We start from the raw sequence: 25,009 nt of genomic DNA on the forward strand, positions 1-25,009 counted from the left end.
TCTGTTTAATTAATGCATGTTTAGTTAATGCAACAGAGTACAATAATATTACATACATCCAATATTATAAGTTCTTTTAGTTTAAGATATATATATATATATATATATATATATATATATAATGTTCCTGTCATCTAGATATGAGCTCAGCCTTGGAGACATAAATATTCTTTAGGATAGGATGATGAAGGAGATAATGTGATATGAAGGAGATGCTATCCTTCATTGGCTCATATAAATTTTATTTATTTATTTATTTTTATTTATTTATAATTATTTATAGTTGTTCACATCTTCAGATGAGAAAACTAAGACCCAGAGAATTAAGGCAAGGTATGAAAGGCTCCTGCCTTTTCTCCGTCTGCTTTGCTTTTACCAGGTCAAACACTACACAAGATAAGTGGTCAGTGACCATCAAGGTGGCCTCATGGCAGCGGGACCCTTTGAAAGTTATTTTCTTAACAAAGATCCACAGTGGGGTTTCTTTCTAAGCTGGCCCTGGGGGTGGACCTGATCTGTCCTGCGTCCCTCTCCGCCCACCACCCCCAAGCTCCAGGGGAAAAAACTGCTCAGCCCTACCTAGAGTTCCCATCCCCTTGGCCCCTCTCCAGAGCAGAGAAGGCATGGGCTGCGGTGTGAGCACCAAGGTGGTCCCAGGGTCACCTGTGCTGGCCCCGGTCAAGCAGGAGGGTCAAGGCCAGGGCAACTCCAGAGGCGTAGGACCTGGACCTGAGGCGGTGTCTGAGGCAGCTCAGAGGATGCAGGTGGCCCACTTCCGCGCCAGGTTCGACCCCCGTGTCCTTGCCAGGTAAAGCACCAGGTGAAGCAGTGGCAGAGGGGATGGCCTGGGACTGGGTTGAGGAAGATAAACTAAGCACCCATCAAAATGGCCTTAATGTTCCCCCCAGCTTGATTAAACCTTAGACAGCCTTCTTTCAGATGACAGGTCTCTGATGTCCCCACTTTCTCTGCCTCTTTGAGATGTAAGTCTTCTACAACCTAGGAATGTCTTTCCCAAGGACTAGGGGTCTATCCCTTTGAAATGTAATCAGGAGGCCACTTTCTCCCAGTCTCTGTGGGAAGGCAGGAGCCCAGTTTCCCTAAGCACTAATTAGCAAACACAGGTGGCCTAGTCACGTGTACCAATCTCCCCTCCCCGCCCCGCCCCAGCCCCCCCACTAAATTCCTCTAGGACTTTTATACTAGCTTGCCCAGTGCTGAGTACTTTCTTGCCTTTTGTTTCAACAGAGTTGAAGTCAGTCTGTCTCTCCTACTGCAATAGTTTTGACTCCAGTTGTAATAGTCTGGAATAAAGTCTTTCCTACTGTTTTTAGCAAGTGTTGGGACAAATTCTCTTTGACACCTCTGAGCAGGGAGAGCAGAGGATTAGGAAAATTCCAGACTGAAAATAGAGGGGGAACAAAAGCAAGGAAGGGGAGGGAATCCCTGACTCAGAGGTGGGGAAGTTCAGGAAGGCCTCCCAACCCCTACAGGGCTGATGGGGGCCTTGCCACAGATATGTTGGGGCTGGGACCAAACAGGTATGTTTGTGAAGGATCTTTACCACATTCTTGAAAAGGAGACCATAAATCATGGAATAGAAACAAGTCTTTGAATCAGCCAGACTTGTGTTCCACTCTTGTGTTTTTTATCATGTGTGTTGAGAATGTTCCTTAGCCTTTCTCCTCCCTCAGGTTTTGCCTCAGTAAAGTGGGAATAATAATAATATCTACCCCATACAAATGTTGTGAGGATAATTGACGTAATATATGCAAATTGTGGTGAACAGTGCATGACACAAGTCTGTATTGAGATATCAGTGCAGTATTTTTTATTGTCTTCCTAAGGCACACATAAGACCTAGCTGACTTGGGGTGCCTGGGTGGCTCAGTGGGTTAAGCCTCTGCCTTTGGCTTGGGTCATGATCCCAACATCCTGAGATCAAGCCCAGCATCAGCTTCAAGCTCTCTGCTCAGTGGGGAGCCTGCTTCCTCCTCTCTCTCTCTGCCTGCCTCTCTGCCTACTTGTGATCTCTGTCAAATAAATTTAAAAAAAAAATTTTTTTTTGAAAAAAAAAGACCTAGCTGACTCCCTGTAAGAAATGAACGAGGATGACAGGTTGGTTGGACCTGAAAACTACCTTCCTCAGAACATACCAATGCTGGCCATAAAGAGGAAGAAAATCATGAAGTCCCTTCTACTCTGCAGGGCTTGGTGGGACACAGTGGTGGGTGGCTCATCTGGCTTCTCAGAGACATTCCTTTTTTTTTTTTTTTAAGATTTTATTTATTTACTTATTTGACAGAGAGAGAGAGATGACAAGTACGCAGAGCAGCGGGCAGAGAGAGAGAGAGGGGAAGCAGGCTCCCTGCTGAGCCCCAATGCAGGGCCCGGTCCCAGGACTCTGAGATCATGACTTGAGCCAAAGGCAGAGGCTTAACCCACTGAGCCACCCTGAGGGCGCCCCCTCAGGGACATTTCTAGCCCTCAAATGATATGCTTACTTTACTGCAGTGCTGTGAACACAGTCTGTACAGAGCCATTTCCCAGCCTACTTGGGACCTTCTAATACAAGGAAACATTTTGGATTACTCCAGTAGCTGCTAAGCTTAGAGACAAAGTTGGCTGATCCAATTGAACTTGAATCAGAATGGACATGGGATCTTATCATGACTGAACTGGTTAGATGGCATCTCTGGTCATCTATAGCCAGAGAGAATGAGGTTGCTGTGGTCCAGTCTTATCTACTCTCATAACCTCCATCTGCGGGTAGTCCTAGTCCTTTAGAGTGTGAAGGGGTCATAGAGGTGGAGGGTCACAACATTGTAAGGGCCCTAGTGACTAACTCAAGGCTCCTTACCTGATGAGGAGTTAAGTCCCAAAAGATTAAGTGACTTGCCCAAGTTAGTGACAGAATTGAGTCTAGAATACAGTTGTCTTTCTTCTTCCTTGTGATCCACTTAGAATTCTTGCGGAATAGAGACAATAGAATTTAAATCTGACTATATGCCCTTTCTCAATTGCTTCTGTCAAACAGGTTGTGATATTACTATTGTTTCTGAGTTTCATTTTTTTACACATGTTGAAAAAATTTCCAGTTTGTAGCAGCTGTAGTTAAAGTAATAATTTCGGTTTTGAAGGTGATGTAAAATTGCACCACCTACAAAAGTAATGTTGAGGCTGCCCTGTTGGGTGGTGGGAGGAGTGGAGGAGTGGAAGGGGAAGGAATGGCATGGCCTTGTAAATGCCTTCTCTAATGCTTGATTTGATCCTTAATGTTTTCAAAATATATGTGATCATTTGGAAATAATATGTATTCAATGAGTGATTCTTTCATTCAACATTTATTGCTGTACACTCTGTACCAGGTGCTGCAGAAGATATAGCCACTCAAAGCATAAAAATAGTCACCGTCCATGACCATCACGGGATCACAAGCAAGGCTGCAGTTATAGGAATTTGTTATGAGACATTGGTTATTCAATCTGAAACCATTTATTTCCACTACTCTACATTTTGGCTTAAAGCCTACTGTTCCCTTCAGTGCCAAATTACTAGCATTTTTTTTTCAAGTATTTGGTGTATGAAGGCCCCTTAGCAGTACGGAATAAAGCTCCTTTTCTTTAAACAAAAGAGTGTAGTTCCTCAGAGATGGTAATTCATCTGATATCTGATGATTAATTTCATGAGCAAATGAATTTGCCTGCAGTTTTGAAGGCATAGTGATAAATCAGTATTTGCAAAGTGCTTTCATCTCCATTAAAGGTAAATGTAAATTTTGGCTAGTCTGCAAAGTAACAGAATTTGAAATGCCCGTGATTATCTTCAAAATCAACCTGAAAGTGCATGTGAATAAAGAAGCAAAGTTGGAAAGAGAAGAGGCAACAGAATCCACTTAAGATGAGTAAATTGCTCTCTGTTTTGATAAAGTAATTGGCCAGAAAATTAAATGCACTGCATAGAACAAAGCTGTTTTCTGTAAGCTGGTACAGCCAAATGACACTTTTATTCAGGAAGCACAGGATTATAAGAACAGATAGGTAAAGGGAAGAATTACTGGAAGAATAAACTCAGCAAAAAGAAGTGAGGCTATTTTCAGCACAGACTGATGTTTGCATTTGAATCTCTGTTACTGAGTATGTAACTGAAAGTGTTACCTTTCCGTACATACTCCCAGAGCACGTTCCACTTGCTGGCATCCTTTCCAGGGACAAATTTTAACAAAGTCGGAGAGCAGCAAATTACAATAAAAGTAATGCGACCTGGGTTCTCACCCTCACTGTAGAATTTAAACAACCAATCTGCTAACCTGATCTTGAAATTTCTTCATTTGTCAAATGAGGGGTTGGAGTAAGTCATTCTCTAATATTTTTTCCAGCTGTAAAATCATGATTCTAAGTGGAGCACTCTCTCAACATTTCTTTCTTTCTTTAAAAAAGATTTTATTTATCTATTCAACAGAGAGAGAGATCACAAGTAGGCAGAGAGGCAGGCAGAGAGAGAAGAGGAAGCAGGCACCCCACTGAGCAGAGAGCCTGACTCAGGGCTCAATCCCAGGACCCTGAGATCAGGACCTGAGCCAAAGGCAGAGGCTTAACCCACTGAGCCACCCAGGCACCCCTTTCTCAACATTTCTTAAATAGAGGGTTGAACTTGATAGAATTCTCAAATTGACATAGGCGTTTACACAGATAATTCAAGTTTAAGATCACCAGTCTTTGAAATCCTAGCTGACCTTCTGGCCTTTCCCAGAGAGAGAGAGAGAGAGAATAACTTTATGCATTGACATATATCCCATGTTAAAATTCTGTTTTTTTGTGTAGAAATTGCAAGTGCAGGGGGATAGCTGGGAGAAAACTGTGGCTGTAACACTGTCCCCATCTGATGTGTTTATCACTGCTTGTCTCTCAAGGTGCCACTGTGGACGAGATAGGGCATAGGCACTCAGTAGGTGAAATACCTTTGAAGGGGTTGGATTTAAATCCTATCCATTTCAACCACAATCTGTGTGACCTTGGAAAATCACTTAATTTTTGTAATTCTTAATTTCCTCATCTGAAAAAGGGGGATAGTATTATGATAGCCAATAGGGATATTGTAATTAGAATTTTTTTCAAAAAATAAATATTCTGACACACAATAAATGTATAATAAATGGTCGTTGCTGTTATTAAGACTGTTGTCTTAATAGTTACCTTTCCACCAACTAATTACTTTTCTATCACTTACCTCCATTTCAAAGAAGAATCTGGGGAGGCTTTCAAAAATAAGAAATGCAATTAAGCAACAATGAGCAAGGGAGTCAGATGGGGGATGTAAAGATAAAAAGAGATGATAGAAAGCACCAATTTAGGTGATTTTAAGAATCTTCGCTTCAGAGGATAACAGATTCGGCTTTTCTTCCTGATAGATACGACATCAAGGCTCTAATTGGGACAGGCAGTTTCAGCAAAGTCGTCAGGGTGGAGCAGAAGACCACCAAGAAACCTTTTGCAATAAAAGTGGTGGAAACCAGAGTGAGGGAAGGCCGGGAAGCATGTGAATCCGAGCTCACCATCCTGAGGCGGGTTAGACACTGCTACATTGTTCAGCTCGTGGAGATCTTTGAGGCCCAAGATCGAGTTTACATGGTGATGGAGTTGGCTACAGGAGGAGAGCTCTTGGACCGACTCATGACTCAGGGCTCCTTTACAGAGCAGGATGCTGTCAGAATTCTCCAGATGGTTGCTGATGGCATCAGGTATCTGCACGCCTTGCGAATAACCCACAGGGACCTAAAACCTGAAAATCTCTTATATTATCATCCAGGTGCTGAGTCAAAAATTTTAATCACAGATTTTGGTTTGGCACACTCTGGGAACAAAAGTGGAGACTGGACGATGAGGACACTCTGTGGGACCCCAGAGTACATAGCCCCCGAGATTTTGCTAAGGAAACCATATACCAGTGCAGTGGACATGTGGGCTCTTGGCGTAATCACATATGTTTTACTTAGTGGAGTCCTGCCTTTTGATGATGAAAGCCATACAAGACTTTACAGGAAGATTCTGAAGGGCAAATATAATTACACAGGAGAGGTAAGAAATAATTTCACTCCTATTGAGTTAACCTACTATAGTTTCTCAACCTCAGCACTATTGACATTTAGTTGACATTTAGGGCTGGATAAGTCTTTTTTTTTAAACTTTGAACAAAATAAGATTTAGTAATTTATACTCACAAGTTCTGGAGGGTATGTGTTATGCCCAGAGCCACACAGTGAGGTTGGTGAGGTTGTGGGGCGGGGGCGGGGCAGGAGAGACAGGTTGGGTGATTCTTTACGGAGCCAGGGTGAGTTGGGGGGAAGGGGATGGGAGTGGGGGTGTCCTGTGCATTGCAGGGTGTTTTGCCACAGCCCTGGCCTCTACTCCACCCTCCATACATTACTGGTAGATACTGGTAGGTGCTGGATATCTAGTAAATACACTAGATTCAACACCTTCCTCAAGTTGTGCTAACAAAGATTGTCTCCAGACATTGTTAAATGTCCCCTGCGGGGCAGAATCACCCCTGGCTGAGAGCCATTGGTCTCAAGGTAGTAAGAGCCTATGTTACTGAGTTGTCTGTGGTTAGCACATGACATTGATAAGTAGACAAGGGAAGTTTGTAGTTTTTCTTTCATCAGCTGAGTAGACTGATGTGTATTCAGAAGCTCAGCATGACACTTGGGTGTCTGGTGAGAGATTTTCTGCCTGAGTCTAGATGATCCAAGCCCTTTCTGTAATATAATGTTTCCTTAGTGAAATGTTTAACCTCATAGCTTGTGTAAAATATTTATCCATTGTTTAAACTTAGAACTCCCAATTTTTATGAATGTGTTCACTTCTTGTTGTTTTCGGGTAGAGAAGGAAAGTTGTTAATGCTTGTGTGTAGGAAGCTTGACAAAAGGAGAAGTTCATTTCATGTTCAGCAAGTGATCAAATATATGTTCAACTATAAAAGGTTCTTTTTGTCATGAAGAAAAATATTGATAGTTTGATTATAGCTACTTAAGGGATAACATCTATATATAAACATCTTAAGCAAAATCAAAAGCTAAATAACTAATTTAAATATTGTATTTTGTGTACTTTGACAAAGCTTTAATATCTTATTGTACATATGTACATTAAAAAAAAAAACTCATATAAACTGATAATTGAGACCTAAGACTTACATGAGAAAGTAGGAAAGGATGGGGAGAGTTTACGGACAATGTAGTACCATTGACTATTAAAAGTTTAAAAGATGTCTAGCCTCACTAATAACCAAAAAATACAAATGAAAACAAAGTCTTTTAAAAAAAGAAATAAAAAAGATTTAAAAAAGCACTTCAACTCTGCTCATTGCTATTAAGAGTTCAACCATCTCATTCACTGTTGGTAGAGGGCAAATTTTATAGATTTCTTGGGATGCGGTTTGAAATTATGCATCTAGAACTTTTTTTTTTTAAAGATTTTATTTATTTATCTGACAGAGAGAGAGATCACAAGTAGGCAGAGAGGCAGGCAGAGAGAGAGGAGGAAGCAGGCTCCCTGCGGAGCAGAGAGCCCGATGCGGGGCTCGATCCCAGGACCCCGAGATCTCGATCCCAGGACCCTGAGATCACGACCTGAGCTGAAGGGAGTGGCTTAATCCACTGAGCCACCCAGGCGCCCCGCATCTAGAACTTTTAAAAGTTTACATATTTTGTTCTGGTAATTCCATTTCTAAGAATCTAATGAGATAATACTAGATCCAGCAAAGTAAGGGTAGACTCCCAGGAAGACAGGTAAGGGACTGGGGCAAGGAGGGCAGGGAAGATGAGGAGGCCCCAGTCATAAGGGTAAGTCTCATCTTGCAGGGAAGGATTCTTCAGCATTCTTCCAACCTGAGGCAGGCAAGCTGGGTTTTCATACCTGTCACTCTTTGTTAGTCAATGAGGGTGATAATGGTAGGGAGCTGGTGGTAAATTTTTACATTCTCTGGGGATCAAAGGCAAGTGGCTCCAGGAGCCCCTGGATGGTCACTGAGAAAAACAACAACAACAACAACAATAAGGTGTTGGCTTTTAGAAGGAAAGCACTCCCAAGGAAGGGGGTGTGTGTACATACGGAAAAGAGGGGCTAGGGTCTGGATGGAGTACTGAGATTGTCTCCATGGTGGCAATCTCTACTTCTTGAGGAAGTGCCTATTTGTAACTTCAGACAACAAAGTAGGATTGTGGCTGCTTGTAATACTGGGTTAATATCCCCTTGACTTTCTTTCCTGTGTTTGTCAGGCACCCATGTCTATCATACTCATATTCTTTTATAATATTACAAAGGGTCTTAGCCATCTCAAGATACCATAGCAAAATACCACAGACTGGATGACTTAAACAATAGAAATTTATTTCTCACAGTTCTAAGGGCTGAGAAGTCCAAGATCAAGATGCCAACAAGGTAGGTTTCCTTATGATGCCTCTTCTCTTGGCTTGTAGGCAGCTGCCCTCTCATGGTGTGCTCATGTGACTTATTTTGTGTGTGTGCTGGGGGGGCGGAGATGGGGTAGAAAGGGAAGGAACTCTGGTGTCTCTTCTTAAAAGTCCACTAATCCCATCAAATCAGGACCCCTCCCTTATGACCTCATTTAAAAACTTAATTACTGGGGTGCCTGGGTGGCTCAGGGGGTTAAGCCTCTGCGTTTGGCTCAGGTCATGATTCCAGGTTCCTGGGATCGAGCCCCACATCAGGCTCTCTGCTCTGCGGGGAGCCTGCTTCCTCCTCTCTCTCTGTCTGCCTCTCTGCCTACTTGTGAGCTCTGTCTGTCAAATAAATAAATAAAATCTTTAAAAAAAAACTTAATTACTTCTTTGGAGGCCTCATCTCTAACTATAATGATACTAGGGATTAGGGCTTTAACATATGAATTTCAGAGGGACACAAACATTCAGTCCATAATGTCAGGGTAACAGATTGATAGACTTAGAAAAGCCTATCATCATGTTCTCTCTGTCATATTATTGTATAACTGCCATTTATTAACAAGCATACTAATTTGTAAATGCACCAATTTTATTTAAATGCTGGGGTGACCATCAATTCTGGAAGCATAGGTGTGGTAGATAGAATACAACCACCCCCCCCCCCCCCAAATGTCCCTACTCTAATACCCAGAATCCATAGGTGGGCCACCTTACATGCAAAAAGGAATTAGCAGATGTGACTAAACTAAGGATCTTGAGATAGAGAGATTATCCTGGATTATCTGGATGAACCCAATGTGATCACTAGGGCCCTTACAGTAGGTAGGTGGGAGAGTCAAAGGTAGAGGAGATGTGATGAAGGGAACATAGATTGGAATGATTTGCTTTGGAGATGGAGGAAGGGGCCATGCACCATGGAACATGTGCAGTCTCTAGAAATGGGAAAAGGCAAGGAAAGAACTATTCCCTGGAGCCTCTAGGAGGCAGCGCTGCTGATACCTGATTTGAGCTCGTTAGACCCATTTTGACCTGCAGAACTGTCAGATAAATATGGGTCCTTTTTTGTTTGTTTGTTTTTTCTTAAAGATTTTACTTATGTATTTGTCTGAGAGAGAGAGCACAAGCAGGGGGAGTGGCAGGCAGAGGGAGAAGGCGGCTCCCCACTGAGCCAGGAGCCCGATGCGGGATTATGACCTGAGCCGAAGGCAGACGTTTAACCAACTGATCTGCCCAGGGATCCCATTGTGGGTGTTTATTAAAGTTCTTTTGTCTATAACTAAAATTCCAAGTATGACACATTGTGTGAATCACTTCTTTTCTCTAGAAGTCAGGTGAAGAAGTGCAATAAATGGGACAAAACTTCCAGAGATTTGAGTGTTGTATCTCTTATAGTGAAGAGGAATGATGTTTATTATTTGTAGAAAATATTTTGTAGACACCTGGGAGAGATATACTCTGACTCCAACCATGTATAAGCAAAAAAAAAAAATAGCTATAATATTAATGTTTAATTCTTCTTGATTTTGGTGTGAAATATATTACTTTTCACGGAGCTTTGATGACCATTCCACTTGTGTTATTCTTTCCTTTTTCTGAATAGTGTTAAGGATTATAATAAATTTCTTTCGTTTGACATTTAATCTGTATGTCATCTTTCTAAGACATTGTTGACTCTTTGAAGGCTAGGACTGTATCATATTTTCCGCCTTATATCCAATAAGATATCGTGAAGAGTTAAGTATAGAGACTGCATTAAGAAAAACAATTGCTTTTAAAAAATTAAGAGATTCTGGTTTCTAACTGTATGAATAATTGTATCTCAACTATAACTGCATTGAGCATAGAATACAAATTTTAATTTATAGTAAGGTGGACTATATTTATTTATTTATTTTTATTTTATTTTGTTTTGGTTTTTAATTTAAATTCAATTTAAATTTAAATTCAATTAATTACATATAATGAATTATTAGTTTCAGAGGTAGAAGCCTTATATAATACCCATTATATGATTATATCAGGTGCCCTTCTTAATGTCCATCACAGAGTTACCCCATTCCTTCACCCAACTCCCCTCCAGCAACCCTTAGATTGTTTCCTATGATCAAGTCTCTTATCGTTTGCCTATCTCTGATTTCATCTTTTTTATTTCTCTCTTCTTCTATGATCCTGTTTTATTTCTTAAATCCACATATCAGTGAGATCATATGATAATTGTTTTTCTCTGATTGACTTATTTCGCTTAGCCTGATACTCTCTAGTCCCATCCATGTTGTTGCAAATGGCAAGATTTCATTTTTTTGATGGCTGAGTAGTATTCCATTATATATATAAACCACTTCTTCTTTTTTTTTTTTTAAGATTTTATTTATTTATTTGGCAGACAGATCACAAGTAGGCAGAGAGACAGGCAGAGAAAGAGGGGGAAGCAGGCTCCCCTCTGAGCAGAAGTCCTGATGCGGGACCCTGAGATCATGACCTGAGCCAAAGGCAGAGGCTTTAACCCACTGAGCCACCCAGGTGCCCCGTAAACCACATCTTCTTTATCCATTCATCTGTTGATGGACATCTGGGCTCTTTCCATAACTTGATTATTGTGGACATTGTTGCTATAAACATTGGGGTTCAGATGCCCCTTCAGATTACTACATTTATATCTTTGGTGAGTAAGTTGGATTTTAGGTAACTTATACCTTCAGTTGTTAAATTTATTAGATTCATTCTGGAATGTTAGGGTGGTTTGGAAGGGTACATTTACTCTACTCATGGGGCTTTGAGAGTAGGGGTAGGAGTTCCCCTTTCCAGTTGCTTCCTGCAATGCCTGAGAGGCAACCAGGCTAGAAAGACACAGCACATGGTGAAGAAAAAAGAAACCCTGTGTCTACTGTGTGAAGGAGGCCTTTACTTATCTTTTTGATTACCAATACCATCATGATGGCTTTCAGCTTGGTGGCAGGGCTCATGCTGGAGAGAGTTAAGACTCATTCATCGTTTCTCCCAGAGACTGTTGGAAAACGTCCTTAGAGGTCTCCACCCTCCTTCTTATCTGGTCTTCCTCCAGCCAGGAATCATGCTTAGCTCTGGGAATACCCACGTGAAAATGTTCAGTGTCCCTGCTCTGTGGGTTCAAGTAATCTTGTCTGAGAGACCAGGTTGTTGTCATCATTGTCTCCCTCTTCCTCCCCTTCTCCTTCTCCTCCTCCTCCTTCCCCCCGCCCTTCTCCTTCTCCTCCTCTTCCTCCTCCTCTTCCTCCTTCTTCTTCAGATTTATTTATTTATTTGAATGAGAGAGAGAGCGAACAGGGGTGAGAGGTCAAGGAAGAAAGAATCTCAAACAGACTCCCTGCTGAGCATGGGGCTCAATCTCACACCCCTGAGATCATGATCAGAGCCAAAATCAAGAGTCACATGCTTAAGCCACCCAGGTGCCTGAGAGACCAAGTATTCTTATGTATCTCTTCAAACGTAAGTGCTTTCATACATGTGGGAACAAAGGTGCAAAGTCCACGGAACAAAGGAAGATAGTCTCTTACTGGCTAGGAAATTTGGGTCAGATTTCATGAAGGAGAGGACATTTGTGCTGTGTCTTGGAGGAGGGGTAAGAGTTTCTGAAAGGGAGAGGCATCTGGGTGGCTCAGTGGGTTAGAGCCTCTGCCTTAGGCTCAGGTCATGATCTCAGAGTCCTGGGATCCAGCCCCGCTTCCTCCTCTCTCTCTCTCTCTGCCTGCCTCTCCGCCTACTTGTGATCTCTGTCTGTCAAATAAATAAAAATCTTAAAAAAAAATACTAAGGAAAAAAAAAGAGTTTCTGAAAGGGAGATTGGCACATTCCCAGTAGAACAACACATGCAAAAGCACATAAAAGGGAATATGTTGCATAGTAGTAAAAAACAAGAATTTTAGAGCATTATGTGCAGGTGAGTGTATATTTATGCGGGTATTTTGTAAAGGTGCAGTGTCAAGGGCACGATCTGGAGCAATGCTGGCTGGGTCCTTTCCTGGCTCTGCCACTTACTAACTGTGTAACTTTGGGCACGTTTCTTAATTTCTCTGTATCTAAGTTCCTTCATCTGTGAAACAGTAATAATGATAGTGTTTACCTAACAGCATTGTTGTGAAGATCAAATGAGCTAAAAGATGTCACGTGCTTAGAATAGTTTCACATATTAATCCATAGGGCTATGTATGTGTTAGCTCTTTCTGTTGGGAAACAGTGGAAATACAAGTTTGAATTTTGCTTAAATAACTATTATATATAAAAATATATAAATATATTATTACAGTGCCAAGTATACCTTTTTCATCCTTTAAATGGAATAGTGAGAAAAGTGAGATATTAACTTTTTAATGCTAGTAAAAATTACACATTCTTGCCCATGAGTTGGAAATCCTGTATTACTACCCAATTATATTGCACTGTATCACAGTAATCTTTTTTTGATGTGAAAAAAGTTGATAATAAAGTGAGTCTTATAGGGGGCGTCTGGGTGGCTCAGTGGGTTAAAGTGAGTCTTATAGCCATATTAGCCAGCCAGCAAAGATAAACACTGGTATTAAAAACATATTTTAAAAAAATCCCACAAGGAAAAAAATAAATTAAAAAACTAAAAAAAAAAATAAAAATTCCATATAGATATTGATAGAAAATGGTCCCCACAAACTTAGATTCACCTGTGATTGCCGTACTGGTAGGAAAAATTCATTGATGCACTCACTCCCTTAGAAGGAATAGATCTGATGAATTTTACTCACCAGCCATGACCCCAATTTTCTTTCTGTATCCTTATCTCCATTAATTTCTCTTATTTTTTCTTTGCTTTATTTCTTTTCCATTCAGGTTATTAAGTAGGAAAAAGGGAAAGGAGAGCAGAAGATCTGGTTCCCAATTCCCTATTATTCTCTTTTCATCACGACTAGAATTTCAATAATGAAATGAACCACATTTTAGTTAGGTCATAATTCTTGTAACTTGGTTCCCATTCCTGTGATTTAGTTCTTAAAACACTTATGCTCACACAAATGTGGTGCTCAACTTTTTCAGTGATATTTTTACTTTAAAAGTTTTACAGAAAATAATTTTAATGGTTATAAGATCTTTCATAATATATTTCATTTTCTGCTTATCACTTTCTTCATCTCTTCTCTGACTTAAATTGTACAAGTATATTCTGTCTTACCTTTAACTCAAGCACACAGAGTGCTTCTTGGAATTGAGACCATGTGCATTTCACTTTCACTTTGGCTATGTAGATGTTACCTTTGGTGTAAGGGGTAGTGATTAGATTGGAAAGTACTTATCTGTTTTCTTGATTATGTTGCACTTTTTGACCTTGATATCATCAGTAGAATTCATGGAGTTGAAGAGAAAAGAACTATTTGTGTAAAGCTCTTGCTAACCGAGAAATATCTAATTTTAATGTTATGCTTATGTTGTTTCTGTTCTGGCTTATAGGGTTTATAATAGAACTAGTTCTAATATATATTATATATGGAAGAACATACTATATATGGTGGGTTTCTTTTTTTTTAAAGATTTTATTTATTCATTTGACAGACAGAGATCACAAGTAGGCAGAGAGAGAAGAAGGGAAGCAGGACCCCTGCTGAGCAGAGAGCCCAATGTGGGGCTTGATCCCAGGACCCTGAGATCATGACCTGAGCTGAAGGCAGAGGCTTAACCCACTGAGCCACCCAGGCGCCCCAATATATGGTTGGTTTCAAAGGCCAATTGAATTTTTTGTTGCTCTTATGTTCTTCTTCTTCTACTACTTTTTATTTGTTAATTAAAAGAAATATATTTTATTTATTTATTTGACAGAGAGAGAGATCACAAGTAGGCAGAGAGGCAGGCAGAGAGAGGGAAGCAGACTCCCTGCTGAGCTGAGAGCCTGATGTGGGGCTCAATCCCAGGACCCTGGGATCATGACCTGAGCCGAAGGCAGAGGCTTTAACCCACTGAACCACCCAGGTGCCCCATTTGTTAATTTTTTTGAAGAATATTGAACACATCTCTTTTTAACCTATGATAGGTATGCAAACAAATTAGACTTTGTCCAAGCTTCTTTAAATTTCAGTGTTTTCCTTATAAGAAAAACTGGAAGCATCATTTCTCTCATGTCAAGAACCCCTTAGCTCACAAAAATATTCTCTTTATGAACCTGGTATATGATTAATTGGTTCTTTTTCCGTTTTTTAATTTGATGTTACCTGTAATAAACTTGTATATATCTCCTGACTTTTCCCAGGTTTTACAAATGCCCCAATGGATATAGCATTCTGACATAATTAGCTTTGTCTTTGAACAATTTCAGCTTTGGCAAAGATAAAAACAACTTAAAGTCTGCTCTCAGATTGGGAAGAAAACATTTTAAATTCTAAATATTTATAACATAATGATGTACAGAATCTCCTGCTTTCTGATAGAAGGAAGAGTGATTTTCCTGGTCTCAAGTAATAAAGTTATAGAGCGTTCACTGGTACTTTGGGGCACATTTACATAAAATTTAATTGCAGAGCTTAAGTGAAGTCCTACCAAGGCCCTACACTAAAGTTTAAGGGAAGAGAAATGCTAGTCAGAGAACCATCATCAGTAGGTTTTTTTGTTTGCTTGTTTTGTTTTCTGTTATTGTTGTTGTTGTTGTTTTAAGATTTGATTTATTTATTTTAAAGAGAGAGAGGGTGAGCAGGGGAAGGAGCAGAGAGAGAGGGGGAGGGAGATAATCTCTAACAGACCCTGGGCTGAGTGCAAAGCTCTACACAGGGCTTGATACCAGGACCCTGAGATCATGACCAGAGCTGAAACCAAGAATTGGATGCTTAACCAAATGAGCCACCCAGGTGCCCCTAGTAGAAGTTTTATAATAAATGCTACTATTTAAAAGTTTAAGAAAATTTTTTATTTATTTAATTTTTTTTGTAAACTCTGCACCCAGTGGGAGGCTTGAACTCACCATCTTGAGAGCAAGTATCACATACTCTTCTGACAGAGCCAGCTGGTGCCCCTAAAAGCTACTATTTTTAAGGAGATAAATGCTACTTAGAGTGCTCTTAGCCCAAGAATTTGAATGATAGCTTATCCATTCACTTAAAAATAGATATTTGTAGTTTTCTGAAAACTCTATAATTAAATCCGTCAATAATTATTACCCTGTATTTCAGTTAGCTCTATATTTAGCAAATTTTAACATTAATTATAATCCTTAAAATTTGAGATGTTGCATCTAGAATTTTAGGAACTGTGTGTATTCTGTGTGTGCTTTTGTGTGTGTTTGTAGTATCTAACTTCCTTTTTTAAAAGATTTTATTTATTTATTTGATAGACAGAGATCACAAGCAGGCAGAGAGGCAGGTGGGGAGGTGGGGGGAAGGAGGCTCCCTGCTGAGCAGAGAGCCCTATGCGGGACTCAATGCCAGTACCCTGGGATCATGACCTGAGCCTAAGGCAGAGGCTTTAACCCACTTAGCCATGCAGGCACCCCTAGTGCTACCTTTATTTATTTATTTATTTTGTAGTTTGAAGTTTTTATTTAAATTCCAGTTAGTTAAAATATAGTGTAACATTAGTTTTAGTACTTGAATTTAGTGATACATCATTTACATATAACATCCACTGCTCATCACAAGTGTCCTCCTTAATGCCCATCACCCACTTAGCCCATCCTCATCCTCCCTCCATCAACCCTCAGTTTGTTCTCTAGGGTTAAGAGTCTGTTTTATGATTTGCCTCTTTCTTTTTTCTTCCCTAATGTTCATCTGTTTTGTTTCTTAAATTCCACATATGAATGAAAAATTATGTAGTATTTGTCTTTGTCTGACTGACTTATTTTGCTTAACATAATACACTGTAGCTCCATCAACATCATTGCTAACGGCAAGAGTTCATTCTTTTTGATTTCTGAGTAATATTCCATTGTATACATAAACTACCTCTCCATTGGTCAGTGGACCCTTGGGCTCTTTCCAAAATTTGGCTCTTGTTGATAACGCTGCTATAAACAGTCGGTGCGTGTATCCTTTCAAATCAGTATTTTTTTTTTTTTAAAGATTTTTTTATTTACTTATTTGACAGAGAGAGATCACAAGTAGGCAGAGAGGCAGGCAGAGAGGCAGGCAGAGAGAGAGGGAAGCAGGCTTGCTGCTGAGCAGAGAGCCCGATGCGGGACTCGATCCCAGGACCCTGAGATCATGACCTGAGCCGAAGGCAGCGGCTTTAACCACTGAGCCACCCAGGCGCCCCCAAATCAGTATTTTTGTAACCTTTGGGTAAATACTTAGTAGTGCAATTGCTGGATTGGAGAGTAGTTCTATTTTTAACTTTTTGAGGAAGCTCCACAGTGTTTCCCAAAGTGGCTGCACCAGCTTGCGTTCTCACGAATAGTGTAAGGGGTTCCCCTTTCTCCACATTCTCGCAGAAATCTGTTGTTTCCTGGGTTGTTAATTTTAGCCATTCTGGCAGGTGTGAGGTGATGTCTCATTGTAGTTTTCATTTGTATTCTGATGATGAGTGATGTTGAGCATCTTTTCATGTGTTCGTTAGCCATTTGTATGTCTTGCTACCTTTCTTCTTATTTGGTTCATTACCTCTGAACGGAGAACATTGTTTTGAGGACACACATTTATCATGATAATAGTAAGTGGACTCAGTATGAGAAGTTTTAGGTAATTTTCATCTTCCAGTCCTCTGAATATAGTAGGTGGATATGTCCGCAAAAGAACTGAAGGAGTTTCATTATGATTTAATAGTAAAAGAACAAGAGCAATTAAAGCTTACCCTATATTTTATATTTTGAAAACCATTTTTCACATACTTGATCTAATTTGGTTCCAATAGGGATCTTGTGAAAGAGATATGATGCCCATTTTTTGGATGAAGAAACTGAGTTTGTTTAGAGCTGTATAGGGCTGGTCAGCCCTGTAATCCAGATCCACTCGGCTCACTCCCAGTCTTTCTTCACATTATGATGGGGTAACCAGCTGACTGATGGCAGTGTCTCTTTGAGACTGCTGAGAAAAGCTGAACAGAGGAATTTTCAAGGTAAAGAGTGGCAATGGCGAGGTGGATGTCCAGACTGGTGAAGGGACTGAATAATGTCATCAAGTGAGATTTGGTTCATGATATGAACTTGATTGAATGTGTAGCCTCCAAATCATTTTTTAAAATTTTTAAAGTAATCTCTATGCTCAGTGTGGGACTCGAACTCACAACTCCGTGATCAAGAATCGCATACTCTACCGACTGAGTCAGCCAGATGCCCTTCTAAATCGTTTTTTGGTCATATACCTCTATTAGTCAAAAAATTATGAGCATGCGCACTCAATTTGTATTCCTTTATAGAATATATACATATAGTATATTAATTTATTTTATACTTGATACAACATAGGCAAAAATAAATTTTAGATTAAGAAGGTAAAAATAGATAGTTCTGACATTTTTTTCTACACCTGTCATTTTCTACTGTGTAATATATAATTGACTTCTAGGTACTCTCCAGTTGTTCTTTATGGCTCAGGAATCCTGTAATTTCTAACCCATGTTGAAATAATGCACTTTGGCTGAAGAACTTTTTTTCTATGTTACCTTTTTTCTGCAACTGCATTTTAAGTGTAAATTCATTGGGGGGGTCTTCTTAATGAGCTCTTCATAAATCTCATTACACATATTTTATATTTTCCAGAAAGATTCACTTGCTTGTCTTATAACGTTCCATTAGAGACATCTAACTTAACCTTGAGCCTAGATAAATGTGTCTGGATCCAGAGCCAAATAGATGTCTAGCCAAAGCAAAGGATATGCCATTGTGAGTGTCAGCCACTGACGTACTTTGTCTAGACATGTGGTGTTTACATTTTATTTTCCCTGTGTTTTGAGTATTTGGCAAATGTGTTCATTTATTTCATGCATTTTATTTTGGGGAAAAGTATTTCTCAGATCTCATTTGCCTAAATAAGCTGAAGGAACAAAAAAGAGCAACTCCTTTTACTGGTTTCTTCTGATTCAAATTCTAGGTTAGTAGACTGTTAAGAGATTGGAGAGTGTGACTTCTGCATTGAGTCTGATTTTTCCTAACACAAGGACAAAGACAATAGGTTGTAAGGATTTCCTTATCTTTCTTGGGAGAGGCAACTTTTTAAAAACACATGTCAACCAGAAAATGTTTGAGATACAGCAAATGTACGTAATTTTGTCAATGTTTCTACTTTGTAGATGACAAAGGATACAGAACTACTGTTTTGTTTTGTTTGGTCTATGGTATGTGTTGATAGATAATGCAGAAAACAAGTGTAAAGCAACAGCTCTCTCGTCTCCATCCTCACAAAAGTCACCATGAATTGCTCTTATTGTACTTAAAATACGTGCAAAAGCTGTAAATATCACCAGAACAAATCCCTGAAACATCAACTAGCTGGTATACACATCACATCCTGCAGTATCTCTGCTCCATGCTGAATCCCGCTTGGAGCTACCTGATGGGGAACAATGCGGCCCAGAGGGTGATGAGGATCTGCACAGCAGGAGAAGTCTTCCCTGAAGGGCCATTTTGTTCTGCCCTTTCTCTCTGGAGGCTGGGAGATGGAGGCATCCTAAGTATAGAGTAAGCTTTCAGAGAGAAAATTTGATGATTTCTCAATTCATTCCACTTTCCACTCTAGCTGATTCTTGGAGTTCTGGAAACTCTAGGAGATGACCAGAGTGCAGTAAATACTAACCCAAGGCTGGTGTACTTCATGGAAGACAGCTGCTTTGCCTTGTCCAGCCCACATAAATGTGATGTGGGAACTCACATTGCTAATTGAAGCACACTGGACAGATTTCTGGAAAGGAAGTTTCCTTCACTGAACAGAGAATTTGGAAGACAATTTGTGTTTGGCTTTTCCTTTCACCAAATAGATTTTTTTTTTCCTCTCTCAAAAGTGGATTTTCTGGTTCCCAATATATTTAATGATATAGCATTTAACTTGTTTATTTGAAAAAGTCTTCCAGGTGTGATATGTGTTAATCATGTAATAAAGAAGATGATGCTCTATGTGTGTTTATGTATTTTTATTTTATTAATTTTATTCTATTTTATCTATTTTTCCTTCTAGCCTTGGCCACATATTTCCCACTTGGCGAAGGACTTCATAGACAAGTTGCTTATGTTCGAGGCTAGTCATCGCATGTCAGCTGGGCAGGCCCTGGATCATCCCTGGGTGATCACCAGGGCTGCCGGGTCTTCCATGAAGAATCTCCAGAGGGTCATATCCAGGAACCTCATGCGCAGGGCGTCTCTCCCCTCTCAGAGTCCTGAGTCTGCGCAGTCTTCTAGGTCACGTTCTTATCACAAATCAAAGCACATACGGAGCATGAGAAACGTAAGAGTAGAGGAATCTTCACTGTCTGCACTTTTGGGAACAGATAACCTTCAAAACCACTTTAACCAATTTTAAGGCAGATCAACACTGATAGCATTAGGTCAGTAGGGACCATTCGATCAGGATTAAAGCACCTAAGAAAGCTCCGTGGACCTGGGAACATGTGATTATCGTTGGAAAAGGTAGACCTTAATTTTAAACACTTTTTGTCTGTAATGTTTCCTATGTCTGTATTTATTCCCCAAAATATACTTCTGTGAAAGATAAATAGTAAATACTAAATATGTTTATGTAATTAGAAATAGATGAAGAAAATATCTTGAGAATTGATGGATTAAGTAAAGAGGGGGATAATAGGAATAAGGGATATATATATGAAGAAATGAAGAATCAGAGACTTAGTGATAGTTAGAAATGAGGAATTAAATGTATTGATACTGAAATTACTGAATTATATTTATGACCACTGTATGGTGTTAATAACCACTAGATAATTACATAACAAGGTAATTACAAATTACAAATTACAATAACAAGATAATTACAAATACCTCTTAAGTTCATATTTAGTCAGCAATTATTAATGGAAATTGCTAATTATGGAGCATATAGAGAAACTTAATTGGCAACAAAACCAAAAATAAAACAGTGAAACTATCTCAAACTAAAAATCTTCTGCACAGCAAAGGAAACAACTAACAAAATGAAAAGGCAAAGGATAGAATGGGAGAAAATATTTACAAACCACATATCTGATAAGAGGTTGATCTCCAAAATATCTCCAAAACTCCTAAGACTCATTAGCAAAAAAAACCAATAGCCTGATTTTAAAAATGGGCTAAGGATTTAAATAGATATTTCTCCAAAGAAGAGGTCAAATGCCCAATGATATCTCTGTGCCTGTTGGGGGGCTATTATCAGAAAACCAAAAAACCAGAAGTGTTGGTGAGATGTGGATACACTGTGGGTGGGAATGCAAAATGGGGCAGCCACTGCGGAAAGCAACATGCAGGAGTCTCAAAAATCTAAAAATAGAAATACCACATGACCTAGCCATCCCACTTCTGGGTATTTGTCCAAAATAATTGAAATCATGATCTGGAAGAGATATTAGCAAGGCTATGCTCACTGCAGCCCTAGTCACAAAAGCCAATATGTGGCAATAAGCTTAATGTCTATCAACAGATGAATAAAGAAAATGTGGCATCCACATGTGATGGAATAGCATTCAGTCTTAAAAAGTAAGGAAATTCTGCCGTATGTGACAACATGGATGGACCGGAGTACATTATGCTAAAGTTTAAGAAGCCAGTCCCAGAAGGCCAAACACCCCGTAATTCCACTTGTATGAAATATCTAACGTAGTCAAACTCACAGGCCATTGCTAAGGGCCGAGGAGAGGGAAAATGGGGAGTTACTACTTAATGAGTATAAAGGTTTCATTAAACAAGATGAATAAACTCTAGAGCTCTGCTGTACAGCCTAGTACTTAGAGTCAATGATAACGTATTGGACACTTAAAATTTTGTTAAGAAGCTAGGTTCATCTTACCACAATAAAATTTTTTAAAAAGAATCTTAAGATATCTCTTCTATCCATAAGAGACTCAGTTTCATCCGGGCAGTATTCACTGGAACATGGGAGTTCTGTGGAATCAGACAATGGTGATTTTTTTCTACAGTTAGACTTTATCACATACTGTAGTTCACAAAATAGTACGTGATCATCTTGCTTCATTCTTCTACTGTCAGTTCTTTCTGGTTATCACAGCTCTCTTCTAGAATCATTTAATCAAATACCTTGATAGCCCTAAATACCTACCATAGAATAATTATAAATGGTCTGTTAAAAGAAGTAAGCTCTGGGGTCCCTGGATGGCTCAGTGGGTTAAGCCTCTGCCTTCGGCTCAGGTCATGATCTCAGGGTCCTGGGATCGAGCCTTGCATTGGGCTCTCTGTTTGGCAGGGAGCCTGCTTCCCCCCCACCCCCACCTACTTGTGCTCTTTCTGTCAAATAAATAAATTAAATCTTTAAGATTAAAAAAAAAAAAAAGAAGTAACCTCTAAAACTCCATTCTCCAGGCAAGGCACATACGGTCTGATCCCTAGTACAGTAAATTTTTATAAAGTGATATGAAGACTATGATATTACTATTAAGTATATCTGAGGGACACTTGTATGAATGGATATAGTAAATAATGATTCATCAGTTGACATCACTTAATTTGTTTAATGGAGTACAATAATAAAATGCTAGAGTGACATTTTCTATAACTATAAAATCAGTCTTAATTTTCTAATTTATTTTTCTCTTTTAGGTTTCATAAGTGGAACAATTATATGTGACATATGGATATGAATGTGTCATTAGTGACAACAGCATTTTCACTATAAATTGTAATGCTGCACCACGTATGGCAAACAATGGGTTAGTTCCTTTACTATTAAAGAACTCAGAGTCATTAAAAAAATGGGAAAGTGGGCAAATATTTTGACAGGTAGTTTATAAAAATCCAAATGACTAATGAGCATGTGAAAAAATGCTCACTTTCACTCCTAATTAAAAAGAAGGACATTAAAACAACAAAGACACAATAACTTTTCATCTCTCAGATTAATGCAGTTTAAAATTTCTATAATACATTTGGTGAAAGGTTACAGGAAAGCAGATAGTGTCATGCTCCATTGAGAGACTGGAATGCATTCTGATTCTACCTCAGAGGGTAAGAGTTTGGCAGCAATATAGTCAAATTAAAAATGCATTGACCCTTTGGCCTAATAGTGGCATTTCTAGGAATTTGTTCTACCCAGATTCTTGTCAATGTGTGCAAAGACATGTGTATAAAAGCATATAAAACATTGGCATTTATATAAACAGGAATCACAAATAAATTTCCATTAATAGGGGAACTCAAATAAAGCACGTTACATTTAAGCAAAGAGCTACTATACATTAAAAATGACATGGTGGGGCGCCTAGGTGGCTCAGTGGATTGAGCCGCTGCCTTTGGCTCAGGTCATGATCTCAGGGTCCTGGGAACGAGCCCCGCATCAGGTTCTGTGCTCCGCGGGGAGCCTGCTTCCTCCTCTCTCTCTGCCTGCCTCTCTGCCTGCTTGAAATCTCTGTCTGTCAAATAAATAAATAAAATCTTTAAAAAAAAAATGACATGGTACCTCTATATCTTTTGTTATATGGTATGCTATTGTATTAAATGGAAGGGCAAGGTGCAGAAGGGTATTATAATATGATCTTATTTGTGTGAAAAATATTTTCAGAAGCTTGAAGATTTGTAAGAATTTGGTAGAGTAATTATCTCAGGGGAAAAAGAATAGGAAGTCTGGTGGAAGAGAAAGGTTTATTTTTCATTTTAAACTTTTACTTTAAAAGTTTTAAAATTGATGCATTTTCTTTAAATCTATAGTAAAAGAAATAAATCCAGTCAAAAATGCAAGTGGCAGGAGGGGAAAAAAAAAAAAAGGGAGAAGCCTGAATATGGAGCCCTCGAGAAATTGGGGACTGAGTAATCAGATGTGAAACTTGGTTCTTTATCTAATGGGATAGTTTATATATTTTCCACTTGAAACTTTCCAGCAATAAAAATTCTAATGGTAGTACTTTCAGATTTCTTAAGTAAAAAAAAATTAGCTCTAAACTGTAGCTGTGTTATTCTGTCCTACCATTTATTGCTCACTCTGTGCCAAGTACTATGCCCAATACCCTTAACATACATTATCTCATTTACTTCTCATAACAAACCTGTGAAGTTAGTATTATTCTTAATTTGACTTTACAGATGAGGAAGCCTAGGCTCAGAGATGTGCGGTAACTTCTGCACAGTTACACAGCATGAAAGTAGCAGATCTGGAATTAGAAGCTCAGAACTCCTCCTTCAGTCTCTATGTTGGATCAGTTCCAGGAGATAAGAATGCAAAAGGCAGGCCCTGATGCCTTCAAGTTTGCCTATATTGACACAAAGAATAGTGGGATACAATGTTGCCAGAAGTTATGATGTAAATTATTTGTCATTTCCATGAATAGTTTACTTATCATGTTCTTTGCTTAAAACCTAAAACAGCAGGTGATACTGAGGTGCTTTCCTATTCAGGCAACACTTAAAGAGCCCATTGCAGGCATCCTCTGGCCCAAAGTCAGTACTAGGTTATTGCAGCCAACAGAGGAAACTGATTGTGGAGTGCAGAGCCAGGTTTAGGAGAGGCTTAGGAAGATGGGTCATGTCCTTGAGATGGGCAGACAGGGAGTTATCCAGGGAGGCTGTCTGGGGCAGCAGGAACCAGACAAGAAGGGTCAGGAAAGGGGTGCCTTTCCATTAGATGGGGCCCCCAAATGTGGGGCAATGATCAGGTGGACCTGAGCTGAAGCCAGACGTAATCGACTGAGCTACCCAGGCACCCCAACTCTCAATGTTTTTAACTTCTCATGGGCAGGGACCAGACCTTATTTATCTTTGAAACCCCAGAATGTGGTAGGCTGCAGCTAACAGGACCTCAGTTACTGTTTGAAAAGAAGATGTGGACCATTTACTGCCTACCCTTGTCCCCCAGTTTTCGCCCATTCAGCAGCAAAAGTTCCTATTGAAGATCAAATTCTCTTGATCTTTTGCTAGAAGTTGGGTGGATGAGATGAGAAGAGTGTAAGAGGCCTAGTAGGGTGCACACTGGGAATTTTCATGAGTAGGAAAAAATACCCTTCTCTTTTGTGCTGGCTGCTCCTGGCCCCTCCCAGCGTGTCCCCAAACGCTTTAAGGGTTTTGAATGGAAGATTGTGATTGGTTAATAAGTTCCCTTCCCTCCAACTTTTGTAAAGTTCTTACAAATCAACTCAGTTTGTTTATAACTGTCTCTGAAAACCGTTCTTTCAGGGGCTTAATTTCTTGTTGATTTGATATGACAAGGAACTTGTAGGTCATATTGTAATGTCCCAGGGTGGAGTGTTCCCCACTCTTCTCCCCCTACCCCAGAAGAATCAGACTAACAAGCAAATCAACCAAACTAACAGCCAACAGTATGCATGTATTATCTACCTATTTCTTTTTAATTTTAAGGATTTTATTTTTTTAAGTAATCTCTGTACCTACGTGAGGTTCAAACACACAACCCCAATATCAAGATCATACACTCCATTGACTGATTGAGACAACCAGGTGCCCCACTAATATCTGTTTTTGAATAA

At 39.5% G+C, this 25,009-nt stretch overlaps 1 protein-coding gene across 1 annotated transcript; it reads left to right on the forward strand.

The window, feature by feature from the left end:
• Nucleotides 1–623: 623 nt before the first annotated feature.
• On the forward strand, nucleotides 624–19,893 carry PSKH2 (protein serine kinase H2). The gene is made up of 3 exons (XM_046008232.1): nucleotides 624–808; nucleotides 5,411–6,077; nucleotides 19,552–19,893. Exons 1-3 carry the CDS (start codon nucleotides 624–626, stop codon nucleotides 19,891–19,893), a joined length of 1,194 nt encoding a protein of 397 aa, XP_045864188.1.
• Nucleotides 19,894–25,009: the final 5,116 nt, after the last annotated feature.

This window comes from Meles meles, chromosome 1 (assembly GCF_922984935.1).
Source record: "Meles meles chromosome 1, mMelMel3.1 paternal haplotype, whole genome shotgun sequence".
NCBI lineage: Eukaryota > Metazoa > Chordata > Mammalia > Carnivora > Mustelidae > Meles > Meles meles.

Excerpts from the sequence above, each read along its gene's own strand:
- PSKH2 (XM_046008232.1), top strand. The coding sequence starts at position 624 with ATGGGCTGCGGTGTGAGCACCAAGGTGGTCCCAGGGTCACCTGTGCTG. Across the intron at positions 809-5,410 it reads GACCCCCGTGTCCTTGCCAG|ATACGACATCAAGGCTCTAA; the intron begins GTAAAGCACCAG and ends TCTTCCTGATAG. Across the intron at positions 6,078-19,551 it reads AATATAATTACACAGGAGAG|CCTTGGCCACATATTTCCCA; the intron begins GTAAGAAATAAT and ends TTTTCCTTCTAG.